The following is a 17,455-nucleotide window of genomic DNA, read 5'->3' as shown; positions in this document are numbered from 1 at the left end:
AAACTTGAAATGCAACTATCAGTCGCTGAATGAGAAAATGCCGGAATGAATTTAAAATCCTCTCTAAATGAAGATCGGATCAGACTCATCATCAGGGGCAGGAATGGTTGGTTCACTGACTTTATTTTCACCTCTGATGCAGATTAATTCCCGATGAGGGGCGAGCTGTAGAATCAGGTTAAAACACCATGAAGGAAATAAACACCCATCAGAATGATAGTTTTACACATAAAAGCATGATTAATAATCATAACATGATTCAGCATCTGTCCAGATGCTGTCCAAGCAAAGAGTCAGTGGTCGATGGGGAGAATTCCGACTCTCAGTGCGGGCCATGAAGGCAGCAGTGGAGCAGGCGGAGTAGCTGAGGGTCTCTGCTCGGTGAGTCAAATTAAAGCCTCTATTCCCATTAATCTCTGTGTTTTATCCCATCCGGGTGCCGCCCTGTTCACTCCGGACACATGTGAGCTCACAGAACCGGAGCAGGAGCTCCGGGGGCCGCAGGAGGACACTCCGACCACCGCCGAGGGGCTCCGGAGTGCAGCTATACATGTCTGCTTCGGCGCCTTTGCTCGTATGGAGGGGTTTCTGAGCGCGTGCACGTGAATCAGTGACAGGTAGACGGCGAGCAGCATGAAGTTCGGTCCAGTTCTGATGGTCTCTGGGACGGGTTCAGCTGCAAATACTGTCTGCAAGGTCTTACAGCTGTACGGTCCCACAGCTGACTACATCTCCCAGCATGCTTTGCTGAAATCCGAGGAAGGTTTTCCTCTATGCTCTGGGTCTATCTGGGTCCTCTGATAAAAAACGATTCTGTTCTTTCACCCAAACTACCCGAAAATTCTATTCAGTTTATTTCTATAGCTCCAATTCACATCATGTCATCTCCAGTCACTTTCCAGTTCACCAGATCATCCAGTCAGATTGATTCAAAGTTTTCTATCTAAGGAAAACCAGCTGATTGCATCGACTCATTGACTCTTCAGCAATCCCTCACACTAAGCATGCTTGTAGCGACAGTGGAGAGGAAAAACTCCCTTTGAACAGGAAGAAACCTCCAGCAGAACCAGGCTCAGTGTGAGCGGCCATCTGCTGAGGCCCACTGGGGTTCAAGGAGACAGAAGCAGACATAGAAAAAGAAGCATAGATACAAAAGGCAACTGTCAACCAGCTCCACAGGCGGCCCCGTCCAGGAAACACACAGCCAGGCAGATGAGCTCCGAGCCAGCTCCCATGTCAGAGGATGAAGAGAGCACATCCAGTTAGTCACAGTCAGAGAAACAGGACTACACTGGAAAACAGGCCAAGCTCCAACATCTAGAAACAAAGGTGTTGATGGCAGCAGCACAGCTGATATTTCTCTCCAGGATGGAGTCACAGCCAAACAGGAACAGACCAGATGAAGCTACTATGAGAAAAAGCAGAGAGAGCAGAACGTTAGAGATTGAACTAACAGATTCTGCAGAGTGGGAGAATAGAGATAGAATGATGAAAAAGGGGTCCCTATGTCCAATGGTGTAATGACACAACAATATGCCTGTAAGCAACATTATCTGGTTGGGCCCCACATGTAGTACAGCTGACCATAAATGTCCCCGATTCATACATACTTCATCATTTCATCATTCTTCATCAGACATGGATATACTTCAGTATATTCTGCTGAAGTATACCCCCCCCCCCCCCCCCCCCCCCCCTCACCCACGCTCTCTCCATTCCTCTCCTGGTCGCCATCTTTACTCACTGTAGCATCAACGTCCACCTCTTCGGTTCTTTGAAAGAACGTGTTTATTTTGGGAAGTTTTTTCCATTCTTCCAGCGTCTCTTCTTTCCTTTTTCTTTTCTGGAATCCGCTTAAGTATCTAATTTTGGTATCCATCGTCGCTAACACACTGTACGTAACGTTATGGTTTAATTTTCGCTCTGGATTACCCATAATTCCAAGTCGTATTGTGAAAAAAATGAAACTTTTTGCACCAGTACATCTGCAAAGAGACTTCCCAGTCCAGAATTGTGTAGGGGGCCTACCAGGTGTTAGTGACAGGGCCCCTAAGAGGTCGGGGCCCCTAAACAACTGAAGTCTTTGCTTATCGATATTTACACCATTACCCTTGTCCTCCAGCAGCCTAAGCCTATAGCAGCATAATTAGACTTAGACAGATTTTATTTGTCATTTTGTTAACACAACTGTAAAACAAAAAGGAATTTCTTTAGAACAGCTCTCTGGACAATTTCATCTTTTTTAAAAGTGCGCCTTGAAAAAATAACAAAAATGACTGTAAATTTTAAAAAATATGATATACACTCACCGGCCACTTTATTAGGTACCCCATGCTAGTAACGGGTTGGACCCCCTTTTGCCTTCAGAACTGCCTCAATTCTTGGTGGCATAGATTCAACAAGGTGCTGGAAGCATTCCTCAGGGAGTTTGGTCCATATTGACATGATGGCATCACACAGTTGCCGCAGATTTGTCGGCTGCACATCCATGATGCGAATCTCCCGTTCCACCACATCCCAAAGATGCTCTATTGGATTGAGATCTGGTGACTGTGGAGGCCATTTGAGTACAGTGAACTCATTGTCATGTTCAAGAAACCAGTCTGAGATGATTCCAGCTTTATGACATGGCGCATTATCCTGCTGAAAGTAGCCATCAGAAGTTGGGTACATTGTGGTCATAAAGGGATGGAGATGGTCAGCAACAATACTCAGGTAGGCTGTGACGTTGCAACGATGCTCAATTGGTACCAAGGGGCCCAAAGAGTGCCAAGAAAATATTCCCCACACCATGACACCACCACCACCAGCCTGAACCGTTGATACAAGGCAGGATGGATCCATGCTTTCATGTTGTAGACGCCAAATTCTGACCCTACCATCCGAATGTCGCAGCAGAAATCGAGACTCATCAGACCAGGCAACGTTTTTCCAATCTTCTATTGTCCAATTTCCATGAGCTTGTGCAAATTGTAGCCTCAGTTTCCTGTTCTTAGCTGAAAGGAGTGGGACCCGGTGTGGTCTTCTGCTGCTGTAGCCCATTTGCCTCAAAGTTCCACGTACTGTGCGTTCAGAGATGCTCTTCTGCCCACCTTGGTTGTAACGGGTGGTTATTTGAGTAACTGTTGCCCTTCTATCAGCTCCAACCAGTCTGGCCATTCTCCTCTGACCTCTGGCATCCACAAGGCATTTCCGCTCACAGAACTGCCGCTCACTGGATGTTTTTTCTTTTTCGGACCATTCTCTGTAAACCCTAGAGATGGTTGTGCGTGAAAATCCCAGTAGATCAGCAGTTTCTGAAATACTCAGACCAGCCCTTCTGGCACCAACAATCATGCCACGTTCAAAGTCACTCAAATCACCTTTCTTTCCCATACTGATGCTCGCTTTGAACTGCAGGAGATTGTCTTGACCATGTCTACATGCCTAAATGCACTGAGTTGCCACCATGTGATTGGCTGCTTAGAAATTAAGTGTTAACGAGCAGTTGGACAGGTGTACCTAATAAAGTGGCCAGTGAGTGTATATAATAATAAAATACAATAACCCATTTTATCCAGCAGTTCATCAGTGTGATGGCGGTGGGGAAGACGCTGCTGCAGAACCTGCTGGTCCTGCATTGAATGCTGGGAAGCCTCTTCCCAGAGGGCAGCAGGGAGAACAGTCCACGGGGTGGGGGTGAGGGGTCATTGATGATGTCACAGGCTCAGGACACGCAGCGCTGGGATGAAATGTCTTTAATGGAGGGAAGAGGAGCCCCCATGATCCTCTCTGCTGTTCTCACCTTCTTCCAGTCTGAGGCGCTGCAGCCGTGAGCAGCAGAGATGGCGTCCTCAGCGGAGCGGAAAGATGTTCTAAAGCGTTCTCTAAAAAACAGCTGCAACCATTGCTGTCTCTGATTCTTCTTCTCTGCTTTGATCCCGTCTGTTTTTTCCTTCAGGTGGTCGAAATCCGACAATCAATTAACCGATTGATGATTGGCGGCTCGTCGGCTGATGGGGTCACTGCGTCGGAATTCCTCCTGAGCAGCATGGACTCTGAGGCCACGCCCACAGACTGCGGGACGCCTCCTCATTGGCCATGGTAGCAGAGGGTACGGCACTGCGCCACATCCTGAGATGGAACATTTGGACGAGCTGAGTTTGGGGGCGGGGCTTGAAGTGGGAGGTAAGATGGACGTTTGTCCCTTCGACCAATGTCTGAAAACAAGCCCATAGCACCAGCCCTCCACCACCGTACCTTACAGTTAGTTCTAGGGTTCTTTTTCTTCCTCGACCTTTAACCTGTTTATCCTGAAGCTCTTCTGAGCTTCTGCCTTAACCTGAGATGTTCTCTCTGTAGAATGATGACCTTTGACCCTCCCCAGGCGAGCATACAGCATCAGGGAGGCCTTCTCTCTTAACCCCCCCCCTGAGAAATCAGAGTGAGTCCTTGTTGTTCTGACCCAGATTCTGTTGGTTCTGCAGAGGAAACAGAGGAGGCGGTGCTTTGTCATCTTCCTCAACCAACCGGGTGGGATGCGCTGACCACGAAGACCAGGAGAATGGAGGAGGAGGAGCGATGGCGGCGGCTGTTCCCTGAACTCAGGAATTGCTCCATCGTCGTCATCCGTCCTCGGGCAGAGCAGCTGAAGATGTGGGAACAGAGGGGGTCTGAAAGAAGGAGCAGCCTGCGGGTCAGGTCGCGAAACCTGATGTCGAACTGGGACTGGATGGAGCCGCTGGAGCCGGGGAACGGCGACGGAAGAACAAAAAGGTTCGTCAAGAAGGTGCAGGTAAAACTAGCGGCTGAGAACGTCCCTGAAGATAGTCCTGGGAAACCCCAGAGCAGGCTGACGCTGAAGCACTGTCCAGAAGCAGCCTCTGGCTCCGCCCACGTGGACAACAATGACCTCCCACGCATGGACCACTCCTACTGCCTGGATTCAATCAGCCAATCAGAAGAGGACAGGTAAGAGTCGTTGGTGTTTGTTCTAGAGCTGCGTTCACAGCGAACTGGAACCAGTCATTTCCATGTAGAGATGCGTTCAGGAGCAACTAGACGGTCGGCAATGCCAGGTGCAGTGGACAGAGAGAGGGAAGCTAATTTTCACAAAGCTAACGTTGCGTTATTTGCTCCGGCCGGATATGGTTGTGATGAAGGGAAAGTTTGGCAGAACAGACTGAGATCAGCCTGAGAGCAGCTCCGGGTTTTCCTAAAGACTGGATGCCGCTGTTCGGCCCTCCGCCAGCGTTCGGCCATCCCCTATTTGTTCCTCCCCTGTCCGGCCGTCCTCAGTTCCGCCGAACCGTGTTCCTCCGTCCCCTGTTCGGCCGTCCTCATTTCCGCCGTACTGTGTTCCTCCGTTCCCTGTTCGGCCGTCCTCATTTCCGCCGAACCGTGTTCCTCCGTTCCCTGTTCGGCCGTCCTCATTTCCGCCGTACTGTGTTCCTCCGTTCCCTGTTCGAACGTCCACAGTTCCGCCGTACCGTGTTCCTCCGTCACCTGTTCGAACGTCCACAGTTCCGCCGTACCGTGTTCCTCCGTCACCTGTTCGAACGTCCACAGTTCCGCCGTACCGTGTTCCTCCGTCCCCTGTTCGAACGTCCACAGTTCCGCCGTACCGTGTTCCTCCGTCCCCTGTTCGAACGTCCACAGTTCCGCCGTACCGTGTTCCTCCGTCCCCTGTTCGAACGTCCACAGTTCCGCCGTACCGTGTTCCTCCGTCCCCTGTTCGGCCGTCCTCATTTCCGCCGTACTGTGTTCCTCCGTTCCCTGTTCGGCCGTCCTCATTTCCGCCGTAACGTGTTCCTCCGTCCCCTGTTCGGCCGTCCACAGTTCCGCCATACCGTGTTCCTCCGTCCCCTGTTCGGCCGTCCTCATTTCCGCTGTACCGTGTTCCTCCGTTCCCTGTTCGGCCGTCCACAGTTCCGCCATACCGTGTTCCTCCGTCCCCTGTTCGAACGTCCACAGTTCCGCCGTACCGTGTTCCGCCGTCCTCAGTTCCGCCGTACCGTGTTCCTCCGTCCCCTGTTCGGCTGTCCACAGTTCCGCCATACCGTGTTCCTCCGTTCCCTGTTCGGCTGTCCACAGTTCCGCCATACCGTGTTCCTCCGTTCCCTGTTCGGCCGTCCTCATTTCCGCCGTACTGTGTTCCTCCGTTCCCTGTTCGGCCGTCCTCATTTCCGCCGTACTGTGTTCCTCCGTCACCTGTTCGAACGTCCACAGTTCCGCCGTACCGTGTTCCTCCGTCACCTGTTCGAACGTCCACAGTTCCGCCGTACCGTGTTCCTCCGTCCCCTGTTCGAACGTCCACAGTTCCGCCGTACCGTGTTCCTCCGTCCCCTGTTCGAACGTCCACAGTTCCGCCGTACCGTGTTCCTCCGTCCCCTGTTCGAACGTCCACAGTTCCGCCGTACCGTGTTCCTCCGTCCCCTGTTCGGCCGTCCTCATTTCCGCCGTACTGTGTTCCTCCGTTCCCTGTTCGGCCGTCCTCATTTCCGCCGTAACGTGTTCCTCCGTCCCCTGTTCGGCCGTCCACAGTTCCGCCATACCGTGTTCCTCCGTCCCCTGTTCGGCCGTCCTCATTTCCGCTGTACCGTGTTCCTCCGTTCCCTGTTCGGCCGTCCACAGTTCCGCCATACCGTGTTCCTCCGTCCCCTGTTCGAACGTCCACAGTTCCGCCGTACCGTGTTCCGCCGTCCTCAGTTCCGCCGTACCGTGTTCCTCCGTCCCCTGTTCGGCTGTCCACAGTTCCGCCATACCGTGTTCCTCCGTCCCCTGTTCGGCTGTCCACAGTTCCGCCATACCGTGTTCCTCCGTCCCCTGTTCGAACGTCCACAGTTCCGCCGTACCGTGTTCCTCCGTCCCCTGTTCGGCCGTCCACAGATCCGCCGTACCTTGTTCCTCCGTCCCCTGTCGCTCCGTCCCCTGTCCGGCCGTCCTCATTTCCGCCGTACCCTGTTCCTCCGTCCCCTGTCGCTCCGTCCCCTGTCCGGCCGTCCTCATTTCCGCCGTACCCTGTTCCTCCGTCCCCTGTCGCTCCGTCCCCTGTCCGGCCGTCCTCATTTCCGCCGTACCGTGTTCCTCCGTCCCCTGTCCGGCCGTCCTCAGTTCCTCCGTCCCCCGTTCCTCCGTCCCCTGTTCGGCGGCCACTGTTTGGGCGTTCGGCCGTCCGTTCTCAGCTGCGATAAGTTAACAACCAACAGGAACCAGTGTTGCACCATATTCTGTTCCCTATTGTGATCCATGAGGAACAAAATATGGCGCGACACAGACATCCGTCCTATGATGAAGCTGTGAAATCAGCTGGATGGAGTTTCACCAGGGAGACGGACTGAAGCATCAGGCACTTTATGGTTCATGCAAATGTGTTTCCATCCAGGAGTTAATGAGATAAAAACAACATAAAGTCATTGTCGCCATCTGCTGGCCGTTCAGCAGAACTACCAACGTCTGACTCCAAGCGTTTTTTAGTTTTAAAAAGAAGTCGGTTATCTTAGACACGTTTCCGTCTCTCAGAGCAGCGTCGCCGTGCCGACAGACATCCATCAACCAGGCAGAGAAGCCTGAAAGCTTTTCGCTGAACACCAACATCTACGTCGCACTGCTGTCTGATCCTTCTGGGCATTTCAGCTTTTCCACACCTGATCTTTGTGTTTGGCTCTTTCTGTTATCAGACCTTTTGTTTACGTCTTCTTCTGGTCAATATAATCAACTTTGCAGAACTAAAGTAAGACGAGGCAAGAGAGAGTTCATTAGATGTTAATTTCTCCATCTTTGTTTTCTGATTCCACTGAATTACCAACTGCAGGTGATGAGAACATAAGAAAACAAACCTTTTTAATCTGTGTAGCGGGAGGGCGGGGCTTAATGTCTGTCCTCGCCAAACACCTGTAACTGTCTGCATGTAGACGTGCTCCATGTTCTGTTTGGAGAACATCCGAGGAAGAGCCTCAGTTTTAATCCTCTGGTTCTTTAATTAGAAGTTTATGATGGCGTATGAGGGTAATTCAAAGACAGTAAAAAAAAATGGAATTAAAAGTTTTGAGTTTGAATGGGCATATTTCCGAGAAAAAACACGCAAATGTACGATTAATTTATGAAAGTAAAACATACAAATATAAGAGAAAAAGTAGCAAATTAATAAAAAAACACGCTAATTTAGGAGAAAAAATTCGCTAATTTTCGAGATTTTAACGTGTACATTTGGGGAATGAAGGGAGATTATAATCCACGTTAAAGTGTGCTACATAAACGCATCATTAACTAATGGAATTAGACGGTATTATGACCTCCTGATGGAAGTTTTATAGGAAAAGTCTGGTCAGCAGGAATAGTCAATGGATCATTATTTATACCTAAAACTAAAACGTTCGCAGTGATTTAATGAATTTACAGTTTATCAGTGAAAAAATAAAAACAATAATTTCCGTTGCGATCACTGAGTCTGGGAGCGGCCATTTTTGCCCAAATATAGTAGCCCCTCCCTCCTGCCATCTTCCAGCAGTGACGTCACGGTGCGGTTAGCCTAGCGCCATTCTCCCCGCTTTCCAAGCTAAATCAATGGGAACTACTAGACACATCTGCAATCAACAACAATTATTGAAGATTTCCAGAGGACTTCACCATTGAAATTCACCAGAGCTATAGTGAAACTGACAATGCCCACGTGCATGGCAGCTGGATGCTGGAATACATCGGGTAAAAGTGAAAAAAAGAGTTATTCCACCTTTCTGATTCCTGATCCTCCACGGACGGGTTGGTCGTTGGATCGCCAACTTGAAGAGGGAGGATTTGCCATCGAACTTCTGGCCAGAGAAAAAACCCGTAATATGTAGCCAACATTTGGAAGAAGAATGTTTTCAAGATGACTTGGATAATAGCGCGTTGGGACAAACACCAGATACAGCACTGGGACTTGATCAACAGCCGATACCGCACCGTGACGTCACTAACCAGTAGGTGGCAGTAGTGTTCTTTGACAAACATGGATGCCTCCAGTTATGCACATTGAAATACTTTTAGACGTTTGAATTCTGAATATGAGCGGACTTTTCCTTTAAATTGAAAATGAACAATACATAAGTATGCATGTTTATAATCTCGTAAATAAGTGCATTTTTCTTCTAAATTTGTACGCTTAGATTCTTTTAATTTTGCATGCTTACGGCGTGCTCTGGTGCCACAGGTTAGCTCACACGACCCATGTACAGACGCCTTTATTCTTGTCCAACCCGGGTTCGAACCTGACATCTGGTCTTTTGCTGCATGTTTCTCTGCCTCTCTCATCCTCACTTTCCTGTCAGCCTACTGTCAAAAACAACAAGCCTCTATTTTTTTTTCTTTTTTCCTTTATTTAACCAGGTAAACCCCATTGAGATCTGGATCTCATTGTCAAAGGGGACCTGGGCAGAGATCTGCAGAAGCCTCAAAATCCAAAAGCATCATACACTGAAAAATTATGCAACAGTTTTTGGTTATTACATGGTCATATTTAGCTACTTTAACACAGTTGTTCCATGTTTGCATGGTAGGACATAAAACAATTGTGTAAAAGCATGCTGGTTACATCACCTGAAATGGTCGCATAATGCAAGAGTCAGATGGTAGTGAAGGTTTCATCTGTTCCTGGATTCAGGTCGACCTCCAGACCGACGTCCAGCGGTTGGCAGAAGGACGAAGACGACAGCCGTCCACCTGCAGGTAACACGCTCCTGTCCCCCTCTGTCTGTTCTTTTTCTGTCTGCTTCTGTCTCCTTGAACCCCAGTGGGCCTCAGCAGATGGCCGCTCACACTGAGCCTGGTTCTGCTGGAGGTTTCTTCCTGTTCAAAGGGAGTTTTTCCTCTCCACTGTCGCTACAAGCATGCTTAGTGTGAGGGATTGCTGAAGAGTCAATGAGTCGATGCAATCAGCTGGTTTTCCTTAGATAGAAAACTTTGAATCAATCTGACTGGATGATCTGGTGAACTGGAAAGTGGCCTGAGATGACATGATGTGAATTGGAGCTATAGAAATAAACTGAATAGAATTGTTTGGTTACCATGGAGACAGATGAGCCAAACTGACTCTTCTTCTCTGGTTCTGTTTTTAATTCCAGATAAGAAGAATGTGCCCAGCATGGTGCTGAGGAAGGTAGGCCATCATCATCATCATCATCATCATCATCATCATCATCATCGTTGCTGTGTGACATCACTGCGTTCTGTCCACTCAGGTCACAGGGGATCAGTGGATTCTCCGGAGTTCCACCATTAAAAAGGAGGAAGATGAAGAGGAGGAGGAGGAAGAGGAGGAGAAGGTGAGGCTGATGAAGGGGTGTGTGTGTGTGTGTGTGTGTGGGGGGGGGGGGGTCAGTTGTTCTGCAGATTGTCTGTTAACCATTGAAATGTTCCCTGATCCCCGTGTGACCCGCTGCTGGCCTGTGATTGGCTGTTCAGAGGAAGTTCAGGAGAGCAAACCCTCCAGGATTCGTGCAGAAGAGGGTGAGCATCATCTGGTACCCCCATGATGTTTCTCGGCTGGTCTGGGTTCTAACGGGGCGTTTCTGCCGCAGCGTCGCGTGGCCTGCAGGGAATGCGTGGCGTGTCTCAGGGAGGACTGCGGGAGCTGCTCCTTCTGCCGAGACATGAGGAAGTTCGGCGGGCCGAGCCGCCTGAAGCAGAAGTGTGTGATGAGGCGCTGCCTGGTGCTGGTGAGTTCTGTGGGTCAAAACCAGAACCCGGGGCGTCCAGAACCGCATCAGGAACATCTGGTTCTCCTGTCTGCTTCCTTCCTCTCAGCTCAGAGAGAAAAATAAATCCCAGGAGCAGAACCGCCTCCTGGCTGCGGAGAACACGGGACCATCGGGCCACGCCCAGGCCACAGAGCAGAGCGGCTCCACAGAACCAGGGTCCAAGCACTGGACAGGATGGAGTAGATGGAGGCATGAGAAGGTCGCCGCAGGAGAGGAGGTCTGGTTCTACCGCGCAGTCCGACAGAACCGAGCAGCCGATGGCGGCTCCTCCACTGAACTTCTCCACTCGCTGCTTTTCAGGTGATGCCCAGGAGTCTGAGGGGGAGGTGGGCGTCGCTGTGGGGGAAACAGCGTCTGAGGATGATGAGCGACAGAGTTCTGCTGCTGAACCCAGAGCAGCAGAAGAAGGCGGGTTCAGGAGACGCTGAGGTCCGTTTGTTCTGTTCGGTTCTCTGAATGAACGCGGAGCGTCGCTCAAAGCGTCTCATGTTTGTGTTCAGGAGATGAGGAAGAGGAGGTGGGTGAAGAAGAGGAGGAGGTGGGGGGGAACGAGGGCCGCCGCAGAGTCACAGATCAGAAAGGACTGGGACGGCCTGCTGATGAAGGAGGAGGAAGAGGAAGAGGCCCCGCCCTCTCAGGTCAGTTCTGAGGATCCAGATCTTCTGCTTTTGGACCCGCCTCTCTGCGGACTCAGGACTTCCTGTCTCTGTGCGTCTGTGTCCCAGTTTCCCGTCAGCGGTGGACCGCCAGGACCGGAAGGAACCTCTGGACCTCAGACCGCGACACATCTGCAGGTAGAATTCTTCTGAGAACGGCGGCGAGCGTTTCTGTTCTCCTCTCTGACGGGTTCTCTCGCTCGCAGTGGAACCTGACTCTGGACAGCGCCCACCTGTCCTCCAACCTGGTCTCTGACTCCGCCCTCAGCTGCCTGCTGCCTCAGGTAAGCTCCACCGCTCACCTCTCAACCTTAGTTAGCCTCTGACTGACCTGCGTTTCCATGGTAACACTTTTTCAAGTCTCACAACTGGATATTCTGAGTCGATGGCGACGAGCCATCGACTCAGAACTGTGTTTCCGTGGTAACCCTTTTTTCTCCACTGACTGACCTCCAGGAGGGATCCGTCCTCCATGTTTCCACGGGGCTCACCTTCATCCCGCCCCCTCCTCCCCTTCCTGCTCCTCACGCCGTGGTCGCCGTCCAATCACCGCAGCTGAAAGAGGAGGAGGAGCCAGTGGAGATTGAGGAGTATGGGAGGGGTGGAGAGCAGGAGGAGGTGGAGCAAGAGGAGGCGGAGCCAGAGCAGGAGGAGGCGGAGCAGGAGGAGGCGGAGCAGGAGCAGGAGGAGGCGGAGCAGGAGGTACGGATCGGTGTGTCAGATGCTGGGAAATACTATGAAGTGGAGGTGGAGCTACCGGAACCTCAGTCCCACCAGAACACTCTGACCGCAGCGACGCCGGCGCTCTCTGACCTCCATGACATTTCCAGCTGTTGTGGCCTCACCTACGAACGCCCAGAGTTCATCTCATTGGTCAGTGGAGCCGTCAATCAATCTGAATTAAAGAGGGGGTCACATCTCTATCAAGCCCCTCCCCCTCTAACAAGCCCCTCCCCCTCTGTTTTCAGGACCCAGACTGCTTCCACCTGCTGAGGGGGGCGGGTGATGCCGCTGCAGCAGGTGGGCGGAGCTTGTCCCGTCTGCTGTGGATGCTGAGGAGGACGGTGCTGCCGGCGCATTGGGTGGCTGTTCTGGCTGATGGACCGGAGCTGCAGCTGCTGCAGTGCTCCAAGGTAGGAAGGCCAGGAAGCGTCGGGAAAACATCCGAGGAACGTCCAAAAACTGGAATAAAATCTGCACGAAAAGTTTAATTTGAAAAAAAAACAGAAACAATCAAACTTCTAATAAAACTCAAAGGCTTCCTTTGATTTAGTCAGAATTATCCTAGAAATTAAAGCCTGCTGGCCGTTTCCCTAAATAACAAATTTAATTTCTTTATTTTTGAGGTTTGTGTCTTTTAACTTTATAACCTTTTACATTTTTATCTTTAAACCGATCTATCATCACTTTTGAAGATGTCTGGCTGATGAAGCTGCTGTGCTCTGTCCCTGAGGGACACTGAGATCATGTCTCCTGCTGTCCTCTGCGTCCCCCCAGTTGTCCCCCATGGCAGACACCATCGTCCACGTCCAATCAGATCACAGCTTCCACATCAGCGTCCAGACGCAGCTGCTGCCGGACTCACACCGGGTCTACAAGGAGAGCGCCCACAGAATCGCTCACCTGAGCCAGGTAACCGCAGGGGGCGGGGCTAATTCATGGACACCTCCTGAGTTTCACCGTTTTCCTTTTAGGGTCGGTTCCTCTTGGTTCCCTTAGTTGAGGGGTCGGCAACCCAAACTGCTCAAAGAGCCATATTGGACCAAAAAAAAAAAAAAAAAATCAGCCGCAAAAATGTAAAAGTCTTCTATGAGCCTCGTATGGAAACACGGGCTCTAAGTGTTTTATCCCACTATAGAAAATGACTATTTTGGCTTAAATTTATAATAAGCGTTCATGATTAAATGTTTATCATGGAGCAAATGTCAGATAGCAGCAGAAGGTGAGAGAGGAGCAGTGAATGCTCTCACCGTACGCCGCCTCACCGCCCTTCCACGCGCTTTAGGTTTTGATGCATTGATGAAATGATAGAAACAGGATAAAGGAATCTCTCTATGCTGGACGTGTTTCTGATGGGAGGAGCTGATTGAGGAACCGAGCAGGAAGTGACATCCATCACAGCAGAGCTCTCTGACCCTGAAATCCCACATCCTCCGTCTCCAGCGCTCCTTGGCGTTTATATTTATAGGATTTGGGGAAAAAATGGCAGAAAGTTCCCATCCCCGCATCAGAGCGCCACCTGTTGGATCTGTGGATGGTTTCCATCCTTGCAGCCAAACTAGCAGCAGTAGTTTGGAGATGCAATCCACTTCCTAAATCTATCTTTGCTCTCCTCTAATTTAGTTCTGCAATCTCCACTTTTTCTCTCCCTCTCAGCTTGGTGGTCAGCTGCAGATTTAGCAGCCTTCCTTGGAAATGCCTTTCCTAATTTTATTTATATTTTTTTACAGCCTCTCATTACAAAGCAAAAATGCAGGCAATCCTTCCACATTGATACTGAAAGCAAATGATTGGGGAATTCTTTGAATCTTCTTTTTTTCATCAGCTATCTTCCTTTTTTTCCCTTTGGGATCCATGGTCCGAGACGCACCTGCAGTTTTGTTAGCCTGGCGCCGCGACCCGCGGGCTGCAAGTTATGACCACTGATCTCTATGGCTATGACTCAAATTATTGTTTACATTTATTTATAATACAAATGTTTACAGCACTGGAAAACATAATAATTTTTTGAGTGACCTGCTGCACACAATATAAAAAAAAATAAAATAATCGATTTTAATACATTTTTGAAAAAGCTCTAGGGAGCCGCAAGGGGGGAGCTAAAGAGCCGCATGCGGCTCCGAAACCGCGGGTTGTCGACCCCCGCCTTAGTTAAATATAGACAGATCTGGCAAACAGCTCCTAAAATCCATTTTTAAATTCAATCTGAAAAGAAATAGTCCAAACATCTCGTAAGGTGAGCAGATCCAGTCTCACAGCAGGGTTGGTGCTGATCCAGAGTCAGTTCTGGGGAAAATCTGGCAAGCTTTCCGAAAGCTAGGAAGCTGTTACCGTGGCAACAGATGACTCTGAATCTTCCTGATCCGGTTTTCCTCATTTTCAGCCGAGATTTAGACGAAGGAAGTGATGGAAATGTTTTTTCTCCATTAAGACCGGTTCAGGTCGGATCTCAAACACCTTAAAGATAAAGAAATACCTCTTTGCTTTAATATTTAAAGGGGGCTATAAATTCGAAATAGATGTTTGCCAAAAACCAATCAAACGTATATTAAGTTATCACACCAGTATATTTACATGAGTACCAACAATAAAAAACATAAAATATATATATACAAAAACAAACCCAATTTCATGTCCAGGTTTACCTTTTGTCCATAGATCTTGTCCTTCTGAGGCTGTGAAAGTAAATCTGGGTTTTCCATGGTCCAATATTGCGTCACAAACCTAGAAAAATTATGTAGCAGTTTAATAATGGAGAAGATATTAGTCAACTATTTATTTTCTGAGAATGTGTTTATTTAAGAGCAACTATGCAAATGAACAAAAATCTAGAAAAAGTAGACTAGATTCTATTATTTTCCATGTGAATCCCAGATTGTTCATTCTTCTTTTCCTTTTCTAAAAACTGCTTTAAATCAGTCCTAGCTGTCTTTATCCATGCTGGCTCAGATCCTGCAGGGAAAGTAGAATACAGCATTAGCCTCGCTGCACGCAGTTAGCCTCGCTGCACGCAGTTAGCCTCGCTGCACGCAGTTAGCCTCGCTGCACGCAGTTAGCCTCGCTGCACGCAGTTAGCCTCGCTGCACGCAGGTAGCCTCGCTGCACGCAGTTAGCCTCGCTGCATGCAGTTAGCCTCGCTGCACGCAGGTAGCCTTGCTGCACGCAGTTAGCCTTGCTGCACGCAGGTAGCCTCGCTGCACGCAGGTAGCCTTGCTGCACGCAGTTAGCCTCTCTGCACGCAGTTAGCCTTGCTGCACGCAGTTAGCCTCGCTGCATGCAGTTAGCCTTGCTGCACGCAGGTAGCCTTGCTGCACGCAGTTAGCCTCTCTGCACGCAGTTAGCCTTGCTGCACGCAGTTAGCCTCGCTGCATGCAGTTAGCCTTGCTGCACGCAGGTAGCCTCTCTGCACGCATTTAGCCTCGCTGCACGCAGGTAGCCTCACTGCACGCAGGTAGCCTTGCTGCACGCAGTTAGCCTCTCTGCACGCAGTTAGCCTTGCTGCACGCAGTTAGCCTTGCTGCATGCAGTTAGCCTCTCTGCACGCAGTTAGCCTTGCTGCACGCAGGTAGCCTCGCTGCATGCAGTTAGCCTCACTGCATGCAGTTAGCCTCGCTGCACGCAGGTAGCCTCGCTGCATACAGTTAGCCTCACTGCATGCAGTTAGCCTTGCTGCACGCAGGTAGCCTCGCTGCATGCAGTTAGCCTCACTGCATGCAGTTAGCCTCGCTGCACGCAGTTGGCCTAGCCTTGGAGCTAAACCAGGTCCTGGAAAAAGACAGAGTCTCAGTCTCTCTTTGGACTGCTGTTTAATTCTGATGTCTGACTGATCAGGTCCAAATGATTTCACCTCCAGATTCTCTTGGTAAGTTTGCTTTAAGGCGACTCGGCCTGTCAATCACCTGCACTTTCTGTGATGACACTTCCTACCACCTGAGGGCGCAGCTCTCTACTTCTGTATTGCACAGGAGCTACTGCGCATGGACAACTGTTAACGAGAGTCAATGTGCAAATATTTTAGCACCCTTCAGCGTGAAAAAATTTGCACTGTTTCTCAATTCACTAGAACGCAAGTCCGTACTCGCGTTCTAGTGAATTGAGAAACGGCCCGAGGTTTTGTTCTGACAGGATTCATAAAAAGGTTGAACGTTTCTTCAGAGGGGAAATCAAGCCCTTCTGTTGGTTTCCATGGCAATGGGTTCACAGGTGGAACATGTTAGCCTCAGAATGCTAACCGATGCTAACAGCTGTGTGTTTCCCAGCTGGTGACTCTGCTGCTTGACCTGGAGCGCCTCACTGTCTGCCGGGGCCTGAGGTTCCGGCCCCCCGGCGGTCTACAGCGCCTACGCTCCACAGACTGCCACCTGCTGGTGACTCCGCCCTTCCGCACATGCTTCCCCTGCCTGCTGGAGGATGAGGAGGAGGATGAGGAGTCCGAAGAGGAAGATGGAACCATGGAGTTAGATTCTTACTGTTGAGCTGGACTTCACAGTTTGTAAGGATAAATGCAGTGTTTGAAAAAAGTGCCAAACCAAGTAGAGCTGGGGCTTCTGGGTAATGGAGTCCTCAGCTCTGAGCAGATTCTCCAGCAGCTGTAGGTCCAAACGTTTCTACCTCAGAGTGTTGATGCTACTGATCAGAGCTCACTAAAGTCCTGTGGATCCCAGTTCCCAGAACTGAACTCGGTCCGGTTGGAAGAGGAGCGACTCAGGCAGGACGAGGACTACCGCTCGCCTCCTCTTACTTTTCCTTTGCGTGTTTCTGTTTTATCATAGAGATGTTTCTACTTTTGATACGTTTATAAAGAGTTTTCCTGTTCCAGAAGCTGTCTGGTCTCATGTTTCTGTCTTCAGTGCTCCAGTAAGAGTCTGAACGTCTGTTGGAAAAACATTCAATTCAAACCAGGAATCCTTTATTGACCCTGAAGGCGAAGTAAATAATGTCGTAACTGATCAGCTTCTTCTATTCACGTTAGGGTGGTCAGATGTCCGGCTTTAGGGCGGACAGTCCGGATTTTCATTGCACTGTCCGGCGTCCGGCGCTGCACCCAGCCGGACGTGTATTTGTCCTCCTTTACCCCCAGATTCCACATACTCCGTCAGCGCTCCGCCCCGCTCACGTACGGAGTACTTGTCTGTCATGTAAATCAATGAGAGCTGTTCCACATCCTCCGCTCGTCACCGCCCACGTACGTCTTCTCCGTCCTTCACCGTCAAAATACGGAGCTGAGCTATTTTTTGCTCCCCTCCGGTCCGTCCAGATCAAGACCCGCTATTGCAATCGCACCAAACAGAAAAAAGAATGTAGAGAAGACCCGGTTTGTCAAATTAAATTATAGTAAAAACAGATCGGTATCTAGAAATTAGA

General features: G+C 50.0%; 1 protein-coding gene across 2 annotated transcripts; it reads left to right on the top strand.

Moving 5' to 3' along the window:
* The first annotated feature begins 266 nt into the window (after window positions 1–266).
* On the top strand, window positions 267–16,912 carry LOC119792020. Of its 2 annotated transcripts, XM_038298462.1 has the most exons (17): window positions 267–381; window positions 3,941–4,167; window positions 4,467–4,950; window positions 9,620–9,684; window positions 10,080–10,114; window positions 10,197–10,280; window positions 10,420–10,464; window positions 10,536–10,673; window positions 10,762–10,932; window positions 11,016–11,144; window positions 11,216–11,353; window positions 11,441–11,509; window positions 11,578–11,655; window positions 11,828–12,244; window positions 12,340–12,504; window positions 12,869–13,003; window positions 16,351–16,912. In XM_038298462.1, the coding sequence occupies exons 2-17, from the start codon at window positions 4,119–4,121 to the stop codon at window positions 16,564–16,566; spliced, it is 2,418 nt and encodes an 805-aa protein (XP_038154390.1). In that variant the 5' UTR covers window positions 267–381; window positions 3,941–4,118; the 3' UTR covers window positions 16,567–16,912. The 2 variants fall into 2 exon arrangements, with proteins under 2 accessions (XP_038154390.1, XP_038154391.1); XM_038298463.1 differs by lacking the exon at window positions 16,351–16,912 and having other exon boundaries at window positions 12,787–12,922.
* The last annotated feature ends 543 nt before the right edge of the window (window positions 16,913–17,455 follow it).

This window comes from Cyprinodon tularosa, unplaced genomic scaffold (assembly GCF_016077235.1).
Source record: "Cyprinodon tularosa strain WSP-4 unplaced genomic scaffold, ASM1607723v1 ctg407, whole genome shotgun sequence".
In the NCBI taxonomy this organism is placed as follows: domain Eukaryota; kingdom Metazoa; phylum Chordata; class Actinopteri; order Cyprinodontiformes; family Cyprinodontidae; genus Cyprinodon; species Cyprinodon tularosa.
Note: the sequence above shows the minus strand (reverse complement) of the source record. Positions and strands in the feature narration are given on the sequence as shown.